At 40.4% G+C, this 22,067-nt stretch overlaps 1 protein-coding gene across 2 annotated transcripts in view; it reads left to right on the top strand.

The window, feature by feature from the left end:
• The window catches only part of chka (choline kinase alpha), a 35,355-nt gene that overhangs the window by 2,457 nt on the left and 10,831 nt on the right, over positions 1 to 22,067 (top strand). Inside the window, exons 2-5 of one of the 2 annotated variants that reach the window (XM_079681163.1) lie at positions 2,460 to 2,568; positions 4,542 to 4,595; positions 10,763 to 10,876; positions 11,780 to 11,913. In XM_079681163.1, coding sequence (XP_079537289.1) covers positions 2,460 to 2,568; positions 4,542 to 4,595; positions 10,763 to 10,876; positions 11,780 to 11,913 — 411 coding nt within the window. Of the gene's footprint in view, positions 1 to 2,459; positions 2,569 to 2,648; positions 3,330 to 4,541; positions 4,596 to 10,762; positions 10,877 to 11,779; positions 11,914 to 22,067 lie in introns of those variants that run through there. The other variant, XM_079681164.1, reaches the window with a different exon arrangement.

Here is a 22,067-nt window from a genome sequence, read left to right as displayed (position 1 = left end):
GACAACGTGCAATTATTAACACACGCAGTTGCATATTTGGCTCAAAAAGCCTGGGATGTTGTTTATTTTCTCCATCTAGGATGACACCAAAAGCCTCCCAGACGTTGGATTTCGCTCTTGAGGAAGAGTTATTGAAAATGCTGTATTCTCCCCTATAGAGAGCTTCACCTCAGCCATTCAGAATGTGGTGCGCTCAGCAGCAGATAGATGCACTGCAGAGGTTATGATTATGCTCGGTAACGCGGAGGAGAGGTCTGAGGATTTAAACATTAAACTAAATTATTATTGTTTAAATATATTTATTATGCAACACCCGCAACCGGACCCGCATCATCTTTGTTTTACCCAGAAGCGAACCCGGAAAAAAGCGTTTGAAAAAATACCACCCGCAAATCACCTTTTTTGCGGGTCACCCGTCGGGTACCCGCGGATACCCGACCCGATGCAGGACTCTGCTATCTGGTCAGTAGGTTGCAAACTGTCTATTTGTTCCATCACCTGCCAGATCTCTCTGCAGCATACACATTCATCTGCAGTGGGGCATGCTTTCACAGCATTGACATGTACACCTGAATATTGTACAGAACATTAAAAAACAAAACAATATCTGCCGGACGTGTGAGGAACAGATGACAAATTAAGATCGACATTTAGTGCAGGTCAAATTAAATAAAACAGAATTTACCATTCAGTATTGCCGACTCGAGTCTCGCCGGCTGCGGAATCCGCTTCTCTTTCACAAGTTTCTGCCTCGTTGTTCGATTGCTGGGCAGGAGGCTCGTACTTATAAGGCAAGATGCCTTGAAGTGAAAGGCTAGCTGGTTGACTCTCTACTTCTGTAACTGTATCCAGATAACCCACCGAATCTGAGCTTGAATGATCGCTGTCGCTGTCGCTGTCTGAAGTTATCGCGTTGCTTGCCATTCGGACTGATTTGATCAAATGGCAATGTTTGCCACGTGTGACGTCACCGCTCGTTCGGGAATGATCGGGGGCGTACTCGGCAAACTTCGGAACCAACATCGGTTTTTAACGTATATGTCATTTAATTATGACGAAACTTTAAACATTTTTATTTATTTTTATTCTGGTGATATCTAAACTACATGTTAAAAAACACCTGTGTTAGATGCATTACATGGCCTTTAACGTTAAAAAAAGACAATTATTAACACCAAATATAAATATACAAAATGCAATTTTTATATGACAATCTGCATTATAATATATTTTGTGGAGGGCTGTGCAGATTTAGAAAGAGTTTGGGTATATAGAAATGTGCAATTATATGTTGTTAAATATGTTTGCGTTCTAACTGGAATTGTACCAGTTAATTCATGTCATAGCATCGTTCAAAGTTATTTCTGCCCTAAGCTGGACTTCCCCTTTTTCAAATGGTGTTTGGAAACACTGGGTGGCCAATCATTGTTTCCTTTTTTTTTTTTTTTAAGCTGCTGTTTTAAGCCTCATAAACGTGTATGTTGTACCATATAACCACTTTATGCTGAGTTTTAATAGGCATTAATTGAACTAGGTAATTGCGATTGTAGTTCTACACGTTTCCTACATCGGACCAGTATGGGCTTAGATTTGTCAATTTGACAATAATTTGCGTGTAAATATGTGATTTGTAAATGTAAAACACCATCCACAAATGCATTTAAAAGATTTGCAAACTCACAAATACATTTGCCAATGTAAAACGGATCTGCAAATACGCAAAAATATTTTCACAGATAAAAAAAAAAGATTTGTGAATACTATAATTTAATATACAAATAAACAAAAGGAATTTGTGAATATCTCTTTAACATTGACAACTTTCAATCAGGCATTTGTGAATCCATTTTGTATTTGTCAACCAAAAATGTGCTTGTGGATCTCAAATCTCTGCTTGGTCTTTTTACACAGAGTTTTGAGACAAACTTTAAATATTTAGCGTATTTGCACATTTATTTGTGAGTTTGCATGCACATCTTTTAAATGCATTTGTGGATGGTGTTTTCCATTTACAAATCACATATTTACACACAATTTTTTTTTATGTTCACACAAATATTTACGAGACAAATCGAAGCCCATAGACCAGGATCTGATCAATTTTTTCCCCACGGTCTTTGGGATTTTTTCTTGTTTGCTGCAGGGGTTTATGGTGTCATGCTTTACATACTGAAAAGCCACCAGAGACCCATGGGTAACTTGTGATGTATGGCTATTTAAATAAAATTGGATTGATTTATTTTCAAATGTATCATTTTCTTAAACTGTATTAATCAATCAGAATTAGAATATTCTATTTATCCAGGGGAAAATTGGATTTGGTGAAAGTTGCTCCATTTTAGAATGGTTTTTATTAGGCTTATTTTAGGAGTATAAAAATGAGAAGATATATCTTTCAAACATCCATTGGACGCCTTATCTACCTGCAATGAACAATCCTATTCCCGTCTGTCCTGCAGGGGTGGTCTGAGCAACAAGCTCTTCCTGTGCAGCCTCCCCGACAGCCAGCTCTCTGTCGGGGACGAGCCGCGGAGCGTCCTGCTGCGCCTCTATGGGGCCATCCTGCAGGTGGGAAACACATCTCTTATCACTGTCTTTGACAAAGCCTGTTGTTTTACTGTGCAAACAGAGAGGTACAAGTAAGCCAAACCCTTCACAATAATGTGTTGTATCTTAGAAACTAGTCTGCTGAGGTATTGTGGAGTTATCAGTCTAAATGTTTACTGCTCTGAATGAGGATGAGTGTTGATACTGCACACAAAAGTAAAGTCATACGCTGTTTGTTTTTGAAATTCATTGTAAGAATGTTTGACTTGACACAGATATGACTCATTAAGTGGGGTCAAAGCTTGAGTTAATAATCAGAGAAAACAAAGATAATACTTGGAACCATGTGATTTGACAGTGCCCACCTCCAGAGAGAGGTGTGTGTGTGTGTGTGTGTGTGTGTGTGTGTGTGTGTGTGTGTGTGTGTGTGTGTGTGTGTGTGTGTGTGTGTGTGTGTGTGTGTGTGTGTGTGTGTGTGTGTGTGTGTGTGTGTGTGTGTGTGTGTGTGTGTGTGTGTGTGTGTGTGTGTGTGTGTGTGTGTGTGTGTGTGTGTGTGTGTGTGTGTGTGTGTGTGTGTGTGTGTGTGTGTGTGTGTGTGTGTGTGTGTGTGTGTGTCGCTTATGTTGGTGTGTGGCTTATGTTGGTGTGTGTGCGTGTTAGCCATTGTTGTACATAATGATGTACCCCCATGGCTGTACATGCATGTGTTCTTTGCCGTAGGCTTCCCAAAGGAGCGTGCCTTGGGCACTCTTGTTCCCAATGTGAACCCACCAAAAAACACGGTACAGTATGAGATCACTGAAATCTCAGCCTAATACAAAGACGTAACACACACTCATGTAGCACCCCCGTGGCTGACAGTGCCGGGAACACACAGTATGGAGGGAAAACAAAAGGGCTGAAACATCTCCTGTCTGTCTTTTTCCTTCTCTAAACCCCTGCCTCGTGATTCAAGAAGTTGTATAAACTACCTAAAACAGGAGCCTGAGGAGCAATTGGTACATTTGCAGCCTGCTCACCAGAAAATATAAAGAACTGAGAGTACAGTTTGGCCTGTCTCTTTTTGGAGATAGCGCCTCAGATGATATGTCTGGTGTGTACAGGGTTCAAGATCCCAATATTGCTAAGAGTAACAGAACTACCCCAAAGACTAGTCCCAGTGCATTGATTTCACTTTCAAATATTGAGCGACAAGAGTTCAAGAACCTGAAAACTCCTGAAATCAGCTCGTTCTAATCTCCTGCTGGCGGTTCAGTGGGTGTCCTCAGCACATGCTGTTTGTTTAAGCCCCGCAGAGATAAATAAAAAAGAGACCAAACAAAGTGCTGCTGTCTCGCTGCTTTCTCAGCCTTAACATTTGCTCTATGATACCCACATTAGCTTAAAAGGCTGTGTAATAAAAGTGAACTGCAGCTTTTATTGCTAGGGATGTCCGAGCGAGCTGAAGCACGGTGTCCTTCACCAAGGTAACTGCAGCCATCTCCATCAGGACAGAACCGCCTCTCAAGAATTAGTAATGTCTAATCAAAAAGCTAATGGGATCAAGGACTCTATGACGTTGTGAGAGTGCACAGCTACTAATGATTGAACAAAGCCTAACTGCACTAGAGTCTGTGTTTCTCAGCAATGAAGATATTTTAATAGCATATTGAATGATTCAACAAATACATATGTTTAGCCTCTTTAGCTTTAATCCACTCATCCAACAGCAGGTGTTGAGTCAGGTGGTAGAACGTGGTTTTATCCTCCGCTGATCTCTATCTTGTTGGTCTGTTTAGTAAGCAGGTATTCAGAATCGGAATGAATAAAGTATTCTGGTTGATTCTGATTTAGGGAGGCAGAGATTATTCTGACCAATCCTCTGCACCATCATGTCCTAAAGACTTGAACTCGTACTGTCTGCACTGCAGGCCTCTCTAGGTTTGGATGTTGACACTCATGGACAGCTTTACATGTATTCATGGATAGTTCTTTCCTCTTTCTTTTGTTGATAGATGTCCTGTAATAAAGGGGATTCCCGACAGTCAAACAAAGAAAATCTCTTCCAAGTAAGTACCTGTTGATGGTGCCACCATACACTGCTCCTCCGACCAGAGTGTTTGCCATCCTGTCACCACACTACTCACCTGCCCATGTTCCCCTGATGATGTGTGAAAATGTTCATTTTTCCTTCCCTAAGTTTTTTTTTTTCACTCACGTGAACCTCTTTGTTGGCTGGGCTTTGGGCAGCAGTGGTTTAGGTTGGATTTGACGTGAGAAGCATATCCTTTACTTCAGTAAAAGTAGAAATACTTTGGTCCAAAAATACTCCATTTAAGTCATGAATTCAAAATGTTAGTTCAGCGAGGAGTATAGAATAATAATGTACTTAAAGTATCAAAAGTATTATGCACAATGGCTCTTTTCAAAGTATTATATCATACAATAATATTATATTATTCAGTTTGTATTGCTTACAAATACATGTAAGAACATGTAATGTTGTATTTGGTCAATGTTAAGACAATTGCAGGTACTTTACAGTACAGTACCGGTATCACATCAAAAATGTTATGTTTTATATGTAAGAAATAGCTAGTAACTATGAGTGTTAAATAAATGTAGTACAAAGTACAATATTTGACTTCAATATGTAGTGAGGTGTGAGAAAAAAAGTACAGTACTTGGGTAAATGTCCTATATAGTATCTATAATAGTTACATTCCACCACTACTGAGAAGGTTGAGCCTTTGTATCCATGAGAGGTTTGGAACTTTAAACACGCTAGTAACTGATTTCCTTCCGTTTTTTTTGTTATATTTGTTGCAATTCTTTTTACATCCTGGCAACATCAATAAACCTGTATTTGTACTACAATGGATTGAATGAAAATGATTGGATGGCCAACCTAGCAACTCTTAGAGCTAATGCTGCTAGTAACTTTTAATGGGAAAGAGTTAGCAAATCTAACTTCCTCTTGCTTCCTCTCTAGTGTTACCTGCCAAAACTTTAATAGGAGACGCTCCAGGTGAATAGTGGACACATTTTAACTACCAGATATTATCATGAAACTAACAATAAAAACAGCAAAGCATGTATTCTGAAAATTTTTCCTCAAATATGCGACAATGTTTCACTTTCTTGACATTAAAGTCAAAGGTTTTTACAAAAATAATTTGGGATATTCCTTTGTATCTCTCTGTGAATCAGAAAATAGTTATAAGACATTATTTGTCACCATCTTTAGGATTAAAGGTCCCATGTCATGGCCATTTCTACTGATCATAATTCCATTGTTGAGGTCTACTAGAATAGATTTAAATTGTGCAATTTTCCAAAATCACATTGGTTTCTCATACAGCATCTCTGTATAGTATGTGTATTCACCAGGTATTCACTCTCTGTCCTACACGGCTTGTTGGAGCTCCTGCCCCTGTGAGCCCAGTGTGCTCTGATTGGTCGGGGCGTTGTGAGGCTCGTTGCTGCTCGCCGCTGCTGTGAGGAGCAGACAGGTTTCCGGGTCGGCGATACAGCGAGAACAAGCGAAACTCATCCTGAGCACACACAAACACTCACAGCCGAAGTAAAAACAATAAGTGTGGCTTGATATTGAGTAAGAAAAAGGTTTATAACGCTGTGAGAATGGGTCTGCGGAGAGCATTTCGCCGCTATCCCAACTCGTCTATTACCAGCGTTCAGGGAGCTCTATGCAAGTCAATGGGGACTCCCTGTTAGTTAGCCAAGGGATCCTGGTGTGTGAGGTGCTCCACGGATTGGTCCATTTGGCCCAATCCAGTCATTTGTTGCTGATTTGGGTATTCACACGTCACAGAACCCAGGAAGAAAACTATGGAAAATGAGAAATCTCCAACGAGGCGTTCTGGGGCAGCATAGACAGGTATTTTCTGTGTTAGAGTTTTACTCGCTACAGGGTGTACTTTGAGGGTTTCTGACTCTGCAGACCGTTTACATGCAGAAAAAGCTTCATAACACACAAGGGGACGGGTAAGAACCGGAAAAGCATGACATGGGACTTTTAAACTGAGACACAATCAGACTGTAAAGGATAATAAGCAAAGCCTACGTAATAACCTTCAGAATATAGATAGGAATTAAACTGGAACGTTTTTTCGGATGTACTTAAAGGAGAATTCCAGTTCAAGGTATGAGTAAAAAGATCGTTTTGAGATAACAGCCTTTATTGCTGTGTTTTGAAAAATTCCACACATTATCCCTACAAGACCCACAACAGGTGACAAGGGTAAAATGTAACTAATAGATATCCATAAAAAAACTCCTCCAGTATTTTACTTAAATAAAGACAATACTATTTTTTAAAGCAATTCATCTCAAATGTTTAAATTAGAATTTTCTAAGATATCAATTTAGGACATACAAATACACAAAGCTAATAAATAAACACCCAAATGTTTCACTGCTGGCAGCCGGAAGAACTGACAAGCCTCATTCCCAGTGACCTAGAAATTTCTTCACCGTGTCACTCATGGGGACCCTTGACCCTTCGACTGCGGCTGAATCAAAGCTCCCCGTCATGTGATGAGATGAGGTCATCAGCCTGTTATACTGTTAGCACCGCTGAATCGGAAGCCTGCCTCCCTTCTAATCCAGCCTTCAGTTAGCACAGGGCTAATGCAGAACTGTCTCATCAACCCAAAGATATACAGATATTTTACACATTTAAATATCAGTGTCACCTGGGTTCATCTCAGTTCAGTCTGTATTTAGTCATCTATCTTCACATGTTTATTGACTTAGAGCAGATAAGTATTGAGGTTAAGGCAGCAGCTGTGGGCGGCACAATGCACCTGCTGTATCACTCCAAGGCCAGATGCTAACTATCTCAGAGACACTGATATGGGACCAGTCTAACAATTCAGATTCAAATGTAATCACATTTCCAGAGAGGACATACAAAACCCACAGTAAGATCAGTACCTCCTATTAAAATGAAGTTATCAAATATACCTACGTAAGCAGTGCCATGGAGCCATCTGGCACCTCTCCAGGTATTCATTCAAAAAGTGCATTTAGCTTTAGTAGAGGAAGTTTCTGTTTCCTGTCAGAAAACAGGAAATAGTGTGACCGAGGTGCTTTTTAGGGATGTCGAAATTCTTGTCAGTACATGGATCTTGGCTTGAAATCTAATGTTGATAATTAACTTTTAACCGATGGAAGACCTGTCTGGGAAAGTCCATAAAAATCAAACACAGCAAAAACAAACGGTGACATTTAAAATAGGTCAGAGGAAATGAAACAGAGGTTGCTAGAGGCCAGTCAATGGGTGTTACAGCCTCCAAACAACAAGGGTGAATGGCCTTGTGCATTCAGACATTTGAATGAAGAACTTCTCAATCAGCTTCTTACTATGGGGTCATACCATAGATAGACTGTGAATGAAGATGGACGACATAATATTAATAGTACAAGTCCACGGAACATAGACAAAACAAAAAGAACTAGGTCAATGTCAAATCCATTTTTCCCATAGATTGTTTCTGTCTCATCACGATAAAGAATGTTCGAGTGTTTCTAGTGTATCATTTCTGATGATTGACTGATGTGGTTATCTCATGCTAACAAGCTTTTGCCTTGCTCTGCTGACGCTCAGAGCTTGTGGGCGGGATGTCAATACAGTGGCTCCGCCCCCTGATCAATGCTGTGCCGACTCTGGCACCAAATGACGATAAAGTGCAATATCTACTTTACACACTAATTTCAAAAGTTATTTCCCATGAGAGTCCGGTACTTTTTTCCTTGTTTTGAAGTGTGCTGTTTGAGATCATGAGGAAAATATCTTTTTTTTTAGCATAATTATCACATTGGTAGGTTGTTGTCATTTAAATCTTTGATTAATTAATTATAAATAATTATATTAAACCTGTTAAATATCAATGCAGTCTCACAGTAGCTTTGATCATCACTACAAATTCCCAGGCATTGTGTCGTCTATAGCTTTTGTTGTGGCCCATTTGTCTTAATCCCTGAGGCTAAATTTAAACTGCACTTTACAGGAGCACACTTAAAATACGCACACTGACTTGTAAAGGCCAACTAAACCTCTGTAAATACGGGAGCTTTGTCCATAAGCTAGATGCTGCAGATCTGGGTCGCTACAACCACACTAACTGAAAACATCCTCACTGATTCATATTGTCAGAGAAATGATACACCTGATAAGTCTATGCTCTATTTTACACAGACTGGCAGATGGCTTGTTGTCTGGCAGCCTGTCTGTCAAGATGAATATTCAATCACGCTGGGATCTATACTGAATAAAACTTATGCTATTAATAACCTTGGACGTACCATGTTAGAGAATTCCAGTTTGTTCGTCTTAATCACCTCAAATTGATTTATGGAATATGAACGTGCAGTTGCAGAGAACAAGTAATTGTTATATGCTTCTGCTTCCAGCAACTTCTTGAGTATTGGGATTTGAGCTTCTTCTTTTTTTGATGAACAAAGAAGAGAAACGAAGAAAGAAGCATCCTTTCCCCGTACCCTAGGCTTCAGTTAGCACAGAGGCTAATGATGAACCTTGCGTTGACACACATTCTCTCATAATGCGGTGTGATTAAAGTTTCAAATTATGCTAACTACAAGATGTAATCTATGCTATTAACCGCTGCTCTGCAGTGCGCTCATACAGCAGTTACTGCTGTTAGCACTGATAGCTGCTACTTGGAAAACGAAATAAATAAGAACTCTTCATTTAATTTTGACCTTTTATTCAGAGAGAGGTGTATTTCTAACTTCATCACAACAGAGATCCAGAGTAAGATGTCAGTATTTAGCGTCTCTGTATGGGGTGCAGTACAGTCTTGTTGTAGAAATAATAAGTACGGTAATCTTGGAGGCAGGCGGTATTGTTTCCTTTGAACTGGCTTCCTGCTGGACAATTAGTATGAAGCAAATTCCCTGGTAAAGACCCCAGTGATCAGCTCCAAATCTCTCTCTGCAGTAATGTGTCTTAAGGTTATTCACTTAAAAGGGTTGAGATTGCAATATGCTATTCTAGCATCTATTGCAGCCAGTAATGCTTACATTTAAATGCAGTAGATTGCAGCATCAGCCAGAAAACCTAAACCCTGAAGAAAAACTGTATGATGGGGCCATGCATACTAAAGCCCTTCGCATAACCTGAAAGCAACTTGATTAGCATAGTTTGACCCCCCAAGAAATGTTAACTGTATACTTTAGCAGGCTTAGCTATATCAGCAATAATTTGTTTACATGTTTTTTTTTATAGAGGAAGAGCTGATATGGAGGCAGTTTTTACAGTTAGCCTAAATGAAACTTATCTGTAGAAGGATTTAAGCAGGCCTTTTGTCAAAATATCTGGTCAACGAATTCAAATTCAAATGACAGAATGTTTTGCTAGTTAAATGCTTGATAGCTTTCTAGCTAGTATTCTTCGTGTGAATAGAACTAAAAAGTGATCATTTACTTTGGTATAACACTCCTCCAATGTACTCTTAACTTCTCTCAACTTGATCAATGAACCTATTTCTCTCTTCATTGCCCCCAGAAAAGCCATATGAAATACAACTTTACCTTTGGGAGTTTCAGTTTTCCCACAGTTTAAATCTGTCCTCTGCTAATGGCCTCTTGCCTAGTTGGTGAGAAGCCTGGTTTTCTGTCTTCCCTACACAATGGAGTGGATAAGAATGGGGTCGATGAGAAGCCAGCACACAGCTTTAGTCCTCCAGGCTCCAGGGCATGTGTTTGTGTTGGTATGAGAGAAGGTTTCCCAGTTAACCTTGAGCCCCCGTTGGGCTCCAGGCTATGTGTGTTGGTGTGTGACTTTTGTGCGTCTCTAAGATAAAGGGAGAATCATAAGGCTGTACTCTCTACTTCAGCTTTTTTTTAAATGCCTAAGTGGGCCTCCTTGAAGCTTTAAGGAAGATTCTGGTAGACACAACTAACTCATCTTTCTCCCCACCACCTTATTTCCATTCAATTCTGAATGCAGACTAACCATGTGAAGGGTCATGCACAAAGCTTAATTGTCCAAATATACACATTACCTTTTCACGAACCAAGCACTGTGACAGTCAGTTGTTGACAAGACACGTGCTTCATTAGTGACGTAATCCCTTACTCTTTGTTTAGGACATGGTGAACAAAGCTCTTTGTCTAATTTCCATTCCACCACACTGATGGTGTCTCTCATAACTTTAACGTTGCTGATAAGTGTCTTATTGTGTGTTTTCAGGGGGCGGAGGCCATGGTGTTGGAGAGTGTGATGTTTGCTATCTTGGCAGAGAGGGAGCTTGGACCTAAACTATATGGCATTTTCCCTCAGGGCCGGCTGGAGCAGTATGTCCCTGTAAGTCGCCACGTTGTTGTTCATGTACACATATCTTCATCTCTATATACTGTGGGAACCTTTTGAACAGGGGTGGACAAACACCCCTTTGTTCTGGAATAGATTCAATTATTACATTTTGTTGAGGCAATTAGGCATAATTTTGTTTATTTATATGGTGTTGTATGTGTAGGGCCGAACTAAAAAGTATTTAGTGTTTCACTTTCATAATATTCTTGACATGGCTTATTTTTTTATTTAAAAAAAATGGGTATTGAAAGGCATTACAAAATCCATACCCAAACCCCTTGGTGTTCATCTTTTTTTTTATTTAGATGACCTGGCCGTAGTTATATTGCCCATTTATAAATGATCTTCAGTATAAAAAGAGGTTGCGAATATGTGTAGGGTTAGGATTTGAGATAGAGAGCTTAGATATGGTTAGGCATGTGAAGAAGTATGGGAATGAATGAAACAACATGTTTTGCATGTGTGTTGTTTATGGCTCAATGATGCAACAGTAATCGATGTTCAGGGAGAATAAATAAACCCGATAACATCTCCTATACATTACCATGTTACATAATTAATTCATCTAATGAAAGAATAACATTTTGACCTTGGTTTATACCATTTAACTTAAAGAAATTTCGTGAAAAAACGCACAATGTCCATGTATGTCAAGACCATGGTCCAGTTTACAGTACAGGTTTGTAAGACTTTAAAATGTAATTCTGCTACATCATGCAAGAACATCCGTAAACTGAACGTTGCCTAATCATATTCATCATCCAGGCCGATGGGGGTTGCTACCAGTTCTAATATTGCCTCTAAAATGTTTTAATGATTTAATCTTGCATAATGCACCACAACAATCCTCATGCACTTTTAAATAAGATTACATTCATATTATCGTGTTGACAGAGTCGTAAACTGGACACCTGTGAGTTAAGCGACCCCAGCATATCAGCAGAAGTTGCAGAGAAGATGGCCAAGTTTCATGTAATGAGAATGCCCTTCAACAAGGAACCAAAGTGGCTGTTTGGAACCATGGACAAGTAAGTCTTTTGAGTCTTGTCCCGTCCTGTCCTGCCCCATCTTGTATCCTGTCTTGAGAAATATTTTGATTACCATTTGGTTGCCTATTCTCCAGATGTTCTAGTCTACAGTTTCAAATGAGTGACCAACTGAGCAGATTTGTAACAGCTCCCACATCAGTTACTGGAAGTTTAGATTCATTATATAGCATATTGCGTCGCTGATAATTTATCGACAAGTATAGGGAAACAATTAGCTTATCGTAATGCAAATCTCTTTTCATTTCCTTTATGTTGACTTGTCTGTAGAAGGTTTGCATTGCAATATATTTGACAGCATGTGGGGATAAAGTCCACTATCCAGATCTACTGGTTTTCAACTGGTTACCTAACAACTTGTTTATCATCACCCGGATTAATTATTCCAAACTTGTTTGTACTGCCCCATGTCTGGTTCTGTAAATGTCCACGTCAGACAACAAAGAGGGTGAAAGATCAGACGCATTAGTAGTGTCAGTTCATCCTGATTGGAATTTGTCGGGGCCGAACTCACAATGCATGATTTGACTAAAGCCAAATTCCATACAAAATAAGACTATATTTTGTGTAGTAGTGATCTTGTCTTTATTTCTAGACGTGTCAGAGATTCTGAACAGAAGCCAATAATGTGATTCCAAAGCCGACCGATTCCCCAGCAGTCATTTATTTCTATCTGATCATTTGGCCTTGACATTTAGTAAAGTGCAAGCGAACATTAGTGAAAAAAAACATGACACATTTCAATAAATAACACTATGTCATGGTTACAAAAACGTACAGTGTTACAAAGTGGTTTCTTTCATTACCTTAGTGAAATGCAACAACCCACCCTAATCTCTTGTTCGCTTATTCATCCTGTTGTCCACTTTTGAAGCAGCAGTTTGTTGTTGATCAGTGACATTTACAGGGTGATGACAAATAGCAGGAAATAAAGAGTCACTAGCCAACCAGGACAATATACATGAAGGTTGCAACCATTAGTTACCATAGGCCAGTGGTTCTCAACCTTTTTACACCAAGTACCACCTGAGAAAATAGTTGGCTCTCCAAGTACCACCATATGACCAATGTTAAAATACAGTCCATGCAGGACTCGGAGGCAAATGTATATATTTTTTTCTCTCTCTCTCTCTCACTCTCTCTCACACTCACCACAAGTGAGAATATAAAGAACAAAATAATAACTTATTCTCACACAACAAATGTCAACTGTACACACATGTCATTTCCTGGACCTATACCAAAGTTTGAATGTAGGCCTCCTGCAACAACCTACATCGTAACAGAAAATGTCCTATTGGGAATTCAGTTCCACAATAATAATGAAGCCTCCAGGAGCAGATGAGCCTAAGGGCTAATAGCTCATCTTCAGTCTGCTGATGTTTGCTATTGCCATTTCTGTGGTGGCAAAGTAAAAAAGAAAAGAGATAAGAAAAAAGACAACAATTAAGGACAAGTGTGTGCTTTTTCAGCATTTGACCTCTTTCACAGCCTTCTCTCCATTATTTGAGCAAATACCTTCTTCCTGAGGCACTTCTCTCCTCCATCACAGCGGCTGTGCATATCACTTTTGCGTTGCTTGCGGAGCCTGCGCTTGTGCTCGTTTGATGACTGTCCTCCTCCTCATTCACTTGTTCACTTTCGCTGGTAATATTCTCCTCTGTACCTCTCTTCCGAATACCTCCCGTTTTGAGCCACGTTTTTAACATCATTCAGCTTTCTTCTTTCTTTAGCTTGCTTGCAACGTTAGCGGGTAGTAAGGTCGTAATTAGCAACGCCAGAAATAAAATAAAATAAATGTTTTCGTTTCTAAATCTAAAAACAGCAATAGCCTATTAGAACTAATTTAAACCACAGTTTCAATTATCTCAAGCTTATTTTCATTCGTTGTAGTATTTTGATAGTATGATTTATTTTTTAATTAATGTTATTCAATCAAGCCTCAAACTGATGGCACTTGTCCCTATAGCCTGTTTTAAATTGAAGTTGTCTGAGGTCCTTACCATCAGCTGCTCTTGCAGTAATAATAGTGTACCTTAATGTCCCAAATGTGCACAATGTAGTGACTGCTTTTCGTCTTTTTGTTTACTTAGTTCTGTTTCCTGTATTTTATATGTCTGTGTTATGTGTAAAGGTTAAAGGTGGGGTAGGTACGTTTGAGAAACCGGCTCGAGATACACTTTTGTTATATTCCATGGAATGCTCTTAACATCCCGATAGCAATGAATATCTGTAATGCTTTGACAAAAAATCCTTAAAAAAATGTCATCTGTGGAAGGCTCTGTAAGGAAGTGGCATATTTTTTCCAGTTGTGTATTTTCAAATTCTAGCTCACTCGAGCTGGTTTCTCCAAAATTACCTACCCCACCTTTGAATAAAAAAAAAAAAAATCTTCTTTTTTTTTTTTTATATGTCAGATTCCTCCACGTACCACTAGCGGGAGCTGGCGTACCACCAGTGGTACGCGTACCACAGGTTGAGAACCACTACCATAGGCTATTGGTAATAGCACACAAGCTAGGCAAGCTAGCAGAAACACTCTCTTTTAAAATGATAATAGCTAAGATTTGGGCTGCTTTAGCTCAGTCTGTAGACAACAGATCAAGTGCGGAGTGTGGAACGATACCTTTAGAGTTGCCCTTTTACCTCCTGGTCACTGCAGAGGGCCCCTCTGCAGTGACCAGGAGGTAAAAGGGCAACTCTGAGCTGATCCCCCACACTGCTGCCTGGGGGCTGTATGTATATTGGCGGCCCACGGCTTTTGCTACTTGGATAGATGAATGTAAAGACTAAATATCATAGCATCTTAGAAGAGGATTTGATTCTAGTCCTTGATTTCCATGTATTACTTATGAACTAAATATTTACAGTTAGCTAGCAACATTTGCTAAAGCTAGCTGTGAAGGTGTAGTTTGTGTCTGACTGATGCAAGAAATTAAAGGAACAACAGCTTTTTTGTTCTTTCCCTCTGTTTTCTTTTTTCCCCCTTCTTGTCTCTGTTTCTTAATGAGATTGAATTGTAAAACTTCAGGTTAATGCAAAAACATTTTCCATTTCCAACGTGTGCAATTGTGACACTTTGGGTGCTGAAACAATAAAATGTGAGTAATCTCGACCAGATAGGACTCACTGCTGATTCAGAAACCTGTCTAAGTTCTATTTCTGTTTCTAGACCTCTCCGTTTCATTCATTCTACTCTGTATAACTGTTCTGTAGTTATTCTGGCTAAAATTGTGTTTTGAAATCTCAGAACAGCTAAAATACCTGTTTTTCCAGACAGAAATCTCGGTAAACTTGTTTTTTCAGAAATCTTAAAAACTGAAACATTTGCCTGTCACTTTGATTAAACAATTGTACAAATAGTAAGTGCTTTACTAGGGGTAATTTTAGTAGGGTTAATTTAAAACCTTTGTAACAAGGGTTTAGTCTGACATTTGTCTGTAAAAAGTGCATTTCAATAGACCTCTAGGCTATGCTGATTGTGTGAAGTGAGACAGTTTCAGCTGGTGCCCATCAGCTGCAGAAAGTTAACTAATTAAAGGGGCGTAGGCCCACAGCTGTGACAACTCAGCAATCAGGAATAGTGTCCATTTTAGGCAGCAATTTCCTGGAGCGTCAGACTGACGAAGACAATAGAGTCCTGCAGGAGTAAGACTGACAAAGACAATAGAGTCCTGCGGGAGTCACGAGGGAGGCAAAGAGGAGGCAAATCCTACTTTGATTGAGCTAAGTATCGCTGGTGTTTTGTAGCCCCTCATGCTATAATCATGTGTATATTCTCCAATCCTGTTCATGTGTCCTCTCGCAATTATTAGTGGCCCCGTGCATCTCCTAATCGTTATAACTGGCCTGCTCTCGTCTATCCCACATGCTCCACTGAGATCCAACATCTAGTTTCAGGAGGCCTGTGGAACTGCCAGTCAGCTGTTCCTAAGGCTGACTTCATCTCTGGCTACGCTTCCCTGCAGTCTCTGGATTTCCTTGCTCTCACTGAGACCTGGATTACTTCATCCAACACATCCACCCCAGCAGCTCTCTCCAAAGCATATTCCTTCACCCACACACCCAGACCCACTGGCAGAGGAGGTGGCACTGGTCTCCTGCTCTCTCCCAAATGGAGCTTTTCCCTCTTCAAGCTACCTAACTTCACTCCTTCCACCTTTGAATTCCATGCCGTCACAGTAACCCATCCTATACAATTAACCATTGTTGTTCTCTACCTTCTTGGAGGAATTAGATAATCTCCTCTCACACATCCCTGAAACTGTCCCTCCCGCTGTACTTCTCGGAGACTTCAACCTCCAGACAGGGAAGATATCTGAACTAACATCGCTGTTAACTGCCTTTGCTTTCTCACTGTCTCCATCCCCACCAACTCATAAAGCTGGCAATGTCCTTGATCTCATATTCTCAAGGAACTGCACTACTTCTAACCTCTTTGTAAACCCGCTCCACACCTCGGATCACTTCTTCATTTCATTCTCTCTACCCCTTTCCAAACATAACAAACTAATCTCTTCTAATTCTGCACCCGTCCGCCGTAACCTCCGTTCCCTCTCCCCCTCTACCTTTGCCCCATCGGTGCTCTCAGCCCTCCCTTCCTCTGACTCGTTCCAACTCCTGCCTCCAAACTCTGCTGCAGAAACTCTCCTCTCTACTCTCTCATCCTCTCTGGACTCTCTCCGTCCTCTCACATCTCTGAAGGCTCGTCAGTCCCCCTCCTGCTCCCTGGCTAAATGACGCACTGCGTGCTAATAGAACCATCCTTCGGGCAGCTGAGCGGAAATGGTGGAAATCCAAACACCATGACGACCTCCTAACCTATCAGGCTCTCCTCTCCTCTTTCTCTGCTTCCATCTCTCAGGCAAAAAGCACTTTCTTTCAAGATAAGATCCAATCTTCCTATTCGAATCCCAAAAAACTATTTTCCATCTTCTTCACCCTCTTGGACCCCCCCAAAGCCCCTCCCCCCTCCTCCCTTCTGTCAAGCAATTTTGTTAAATACTTTGAAAAAAAGGTTGATGATGTTCGTTCTTCTTTTTCTGACTCACCTTTACTCACCGTTGGGTCACCAGACCCTCCTTTCACCCACACACTGACCTCCTTTTCCCCTCTCTCTCCAAGTGAGGTTCTTATCCTCATTACCTCTGCCCGTCCTACTGCCTGTCCTCTGGACCCTATCCCCTCAAACCTCATTCAGACTATCGCTCCTGATATTCTACCGTTTCTCACCCATTTCATCAACACTTCTCTGACTTCTGGTCACTTTCCACACAGTCTTAAGGAGGCAAGAGTAAACCCTCTCCTAAAGAAACCCACTCTCAACCCGTCTGATGTTATAAACTACAGGCCTGTCTCTCTCCTCCCGTTCCTGTCTTTAAACAACTCTCCTGTTATCTCCATCAGAACAACCTTCTGGATCCGCACCAGTCTGGTTTCAAGGCAGGTCACTCAACAGAAACTGCTCTCCTTGCTGTCTCTGAGGAACTTCACACTGCTAAAGCAGCCTCCCTCTCCTCTGTCATCATCCTTTTCATTTAATCGTTTATTTGAACCGGGACAGTGCACATTGATGAACACTTTAAAACACAATAATGCTTACAAGTGTAAATGAGCCGGATTTTAGCTTTGAGCTAATTTCCATCTGTAGTCCCGTCACATACAACATATAAGGACATGAAATTTATATACACAGCAAAAATAAATACATTATATGCCAACCCAGTCTCATAAAAAAACGTGTAATAACTACGTTGGTCCACAACTTGGGACGTAGTTTTTCTACAAATCCGCCTCTGAAATTGTAAGATCCCTACGTTCTTTTTCACCATTCATTCCAATGGCTGGCGTCTATGTTACGTGATCTTCAAATTTCTCCCTGCAGAAAAAAAAAACATGGCCGACATTTGTTTTATTCTCGGTGGAAAATGCCTATTTTAAGGTTAGTTTGGCCATTAAAATGCGTTTTGATGTCATTTGATGCGAGAAATATGAGTTGTTATTTCAGATGATGTGTGCAGTGGATGTACATGATCTTTAGTTTGCTAGTTATTATGAAGATTACTTCAGGAAATTGTGTCCATTCAACGTTTTCATTGTTACCAAGGTGGTTGCTAGGGACGCTGCTATCGATATTATTTCTGTTATGTTGTGTAACTATTTAATGGTGTTATCTTTAGTGCTACCCCCTTCCCCGTCAATGTATAGTGTTGGTCCACAGCGCAAACGTATTAGTTTAACACAATCCGCATCTAAAATTGTGGCATAGATACGTTATTTTCCCCTGTGCAATTCTCCATTTACTCAACAATAACACATAATTATCCCTGTGTTTATTTATTTGTTTGATTTTGAGTCCCTGGCGGCGTAGTGTGTTACTGATGGTAGCCTTTGTTACTTTGGTCCCAGCTCTCTGCAGGTCATTGACTAGGTCCCCCCGTGTGGTTCTGGGATTTTTGCTCACCGTTCTTGTGATTATTTTGACCCCACGGGGTGAGATCTTGCGTGGAGCCCCAGATCGAGGGAGATTATCAGTGGTCTTGTATGTCTTCCATTTTCTAATAATTGCTCCCACAGTTGATTTCTTCACACCAAGCTGCTTACCTATTGCAGATTCAGTCTTCCCAGCCTTGTGCAGGTCTACAATTTTGTTTCTGGTGTCCTTTGACAGCTCTTTGGTCTTGGCCATAGTGGAGTTTGGAGTCTGACTGTTTGAGGTTGTGGACAGGTGTCTTTTATACTGATAACGAGTTCAAACAGGTGCCATTAATACAGTTAACAAGTGGAGGACAGAGGAGGCTCTGTTTTTTTTTTACCGAGGAATTTACCAATTAATTCATTAAAAATCCTACAATGTGATTTCCTGGATTCTTTCCCCCCATTCTGTCTCTCATAGTTGAACTGTACCTAGGATGAAAGTTACAGGCCTCTCTCATCTTTTTAAGTGGGAGAACTTGCACAATTGGTGGCTGACTAAATACTTTTTTGCCCCACTGTATAAAGTGCAAGATAAGATAAAAGTGCTACATAAAGTGCAAGAGGAGATACCCCTGTGTTAAAGTGCATTTAGCGGTGATTACACGTCTGTTTGTTGCTCAACCATTCTTTTAGTTGACCTTTAAAACTATTGAGAGTGGGACAATCCTGTATCTCAGTTGGGAGGCTATTCCACAATGAGCTGCCTTTAATGGAGAGGACATTTTGTCCAAAAGTGGTCCGTCTATGGTGGACTTCACAGTCTCCTCTGGTTTCTGACCTAGTGCAGCGTCCAGTGTGTTTTCTGTGGATGAATTCCCCTAAGGGAGGGGGGGCATTCCATGTAAACATTTATAAAAAAAAAACACATACTTCTGAAAGACTTAAAATGGTCAAGACTCAAGAAATGGTGTTTCTCAAGGATGGTACAGTTGTGGTATGAATTTGGCTTTCTGTCAAATACCTTGATAGCTCTCTTGTACAGCTGTTCTATGGGTTTCAGGTTTGTGGCACAAGCAAATGACCAGTTTGTCAAACAGTATTCAATGTGGGATAGAATCAGACAGTGGAGGTATGACTTTGCAGCATTGACAGTTAAGAAAGGTCTAATTTGTTTAAAATGTTGCAAGTTGAATTTAATGGTATTGGATACTTTCTTAATATGTTTCTTAAAAGTCAAGTTCGAGTCCAGTATGACTCCAAGATACTTGAACTGGGGGACTAGTTCTATTTCTGCTCCGTTTTTAAAAACACATTGGATCCTTCGATTTTGACTGGTCGTTTACTGAACATCATGCATACTGTTTGTTTTGCATTTAACTGTAAGCAAATGTTGTTCAGCCAGTGTTGAACTTTGTCCAAAGCATGAGAGACAGGATGAGATAATTTCAGTGTTTTTCCCCTGTAAGAAGATGACCGCATCATCGGCATACATTTGCACATTAAACTCAGGATATACATTAGGCAAGTCATTAATGTACAGAGAAAACAGTAATGGTCCAAGAATGGAACCTTGTGGAACCCCAACAGGGTTCACAAGGTAGGGGGATTTGGCTCCGTTAACCAAAACACAATGTTTTCTGTTCGATAAGTAAGACTCAAACCACTGTATTGAATCTGCCGAAAAATGTAAATACGTCAGCTTTGTAAGGAGCACTTGGTGGTCAATAGTGTCAAAAGCCTTCCTGAGATCAAGGAAGACAGCACCTACCTATGGGCTTGTGTCCAACATACATTTCCACAAAGACCTGGTGCTGCATTCGACACGGTGAATCATCAGATCCTCCTTCGCACTCTCCAAGAACTTGGAGTTTCAGGCTCTGCACTTTCCCTCCTCACCTCATACCTCAAAGGCCGCACCTACAGGGTAACTTGGAGAGGGTCTGAGTCCGACCCATGCAATTAACTACAGGGGTCCCTCAGGGCTCTGTCCTTGGTCCCCTCCTCTTCTCTCTGTACACAAACTCGCTCGGATTGGTCATTAGCCCGCATGGTTTTTCAAACCACTGCTACGCTGACGACACCAGATTAATTCTGTCCTTTCCCCGCTCAGAGACCCAGGTCGTCGCATGCATCTCTGCTTGTCTAGCGGACATCCCTCAGTGGATGTCTGCTCACCCTCTCAAGCTCAACCTTGACAAGAATGAACTGCTTTTCCTTCCGGGAAAAAGATTGTCCCACTCTTGACCTAACAATTAACATTGGTACCTCTGTTGTTTCCCCGACTCAGACTGCAAGGAATCTGGGTGTGACCCTAGATAACAACCTGTCCTTCACTACAAACATTGCTGCTACAACCCGCTGCGGCTCGTCTGGTCTTCAACCTTCCTACATTTTCCCACACCACACCGCTCCTCCGCTCCCCTCACTGGCTTCCAGTAACTGCTAGAATCCACTTCAAGACAATGGTACTTGCGTACCATGCTGCGAATGGATCTGGCCCTTCCTACATCCAGGACATGGTTAAACCATACACCCCAGCACGTGCACTCCGCTCTGCATCAGCCAAACGGCTTGCAGTACCCGCACTGCGAGGGGGACCCAAGTTCCCATCAGTAAAAACACGTCGGTTTGTTATCCTGGCTCAAAAATGGTGGAATGAGCTCCCCATTGACATGAGGACAGCAGAAAGCCTACACATCTTCCGGCGCAGACTGAAAACTAATCTCTTTCGACTCCACTTCGAGCGATAGAATTACTAACAAAGCACTTAAATACTAAAAAAGAACTGGCTTATCTAAAGCCTGTTCAGTAGCACTTGAAATGTATTGGCTCTATGAAACCTGATGTACTTATATGATTCTGTTTTCTTCAAGTTTTTGTCTTCTTGGTCGAATGTACTTATGGTAAGTAGCTTTGGATAAAAGTGTCAGCTAAATGCAATGTAATGTCAAAACAATTTTATCTTCCGCACTATTGGTAATCATATGCATGTCCTATTATTCGTAAACCTTGTGTGCACTGAGTAATGATTCCGGACAGAGTCTGATTCATGCTCTTGATTGATGCTCCAAAATGCAGACGTCACTTGACTGAAATACTCATAATTTCTTGGAAAACATGATCCATCATTCAAATTCATTTTTGTTGTAATCACACATACAGTTTCAGTCAACTTTACTGTCAATTCCTCTATTTGTGTTATACAGACAGAGGGATCAAAATTATGTTTCTCGTAATCCCTATATATAAAAATAAATATATACATATGTATATATACATAGATACACACCTAACACCCAGTTATACATGTATGCGTATATATATATATATATACATACATCGACATAAATATACATATACATACAATTGGAGCTAGAAAAAAAAATAGACAGTAAATATACAAAAAATAACAGTCAAAGGTTTGAGTCTAATCTAGTGGGCTAGACTGCTAAACCGATTAATTGAAACATATTATAATATATATATGTGGATATAGATATGATGTGATGATTAATTTGTATTATTATTCAAACAAAAGCTACTAGACCTGTAGGAAAGCTAGTGATGTTGTTTTCAAGGTACCGGTAACTAAATTAGATAACTGATTATATATTTGTGACTTTTCAATGCATCTGACAAGCCACATATTTTCTTAATCGAGTTTGAATCCGTCCGGGGGCCATTTGCCTCATGTCATCCCCTCTGTCTCCCCATTTCAA

This window comes from Notothenia rossii (assembly GCF_949606895.1).
Source record: "Notothenia rossii genome assembly, chromosome: 5".
Taxonomy (NCBI): domain Eukaryota; kingdom Metazoa; phylum Chordata; class Actinopteri; order Perciformes; family Nototheniidae; genus Notothenia; species Notothenia rossii.
This window is presented reverse-complemented; position numbering and strand designations above follow the sequence as displayed.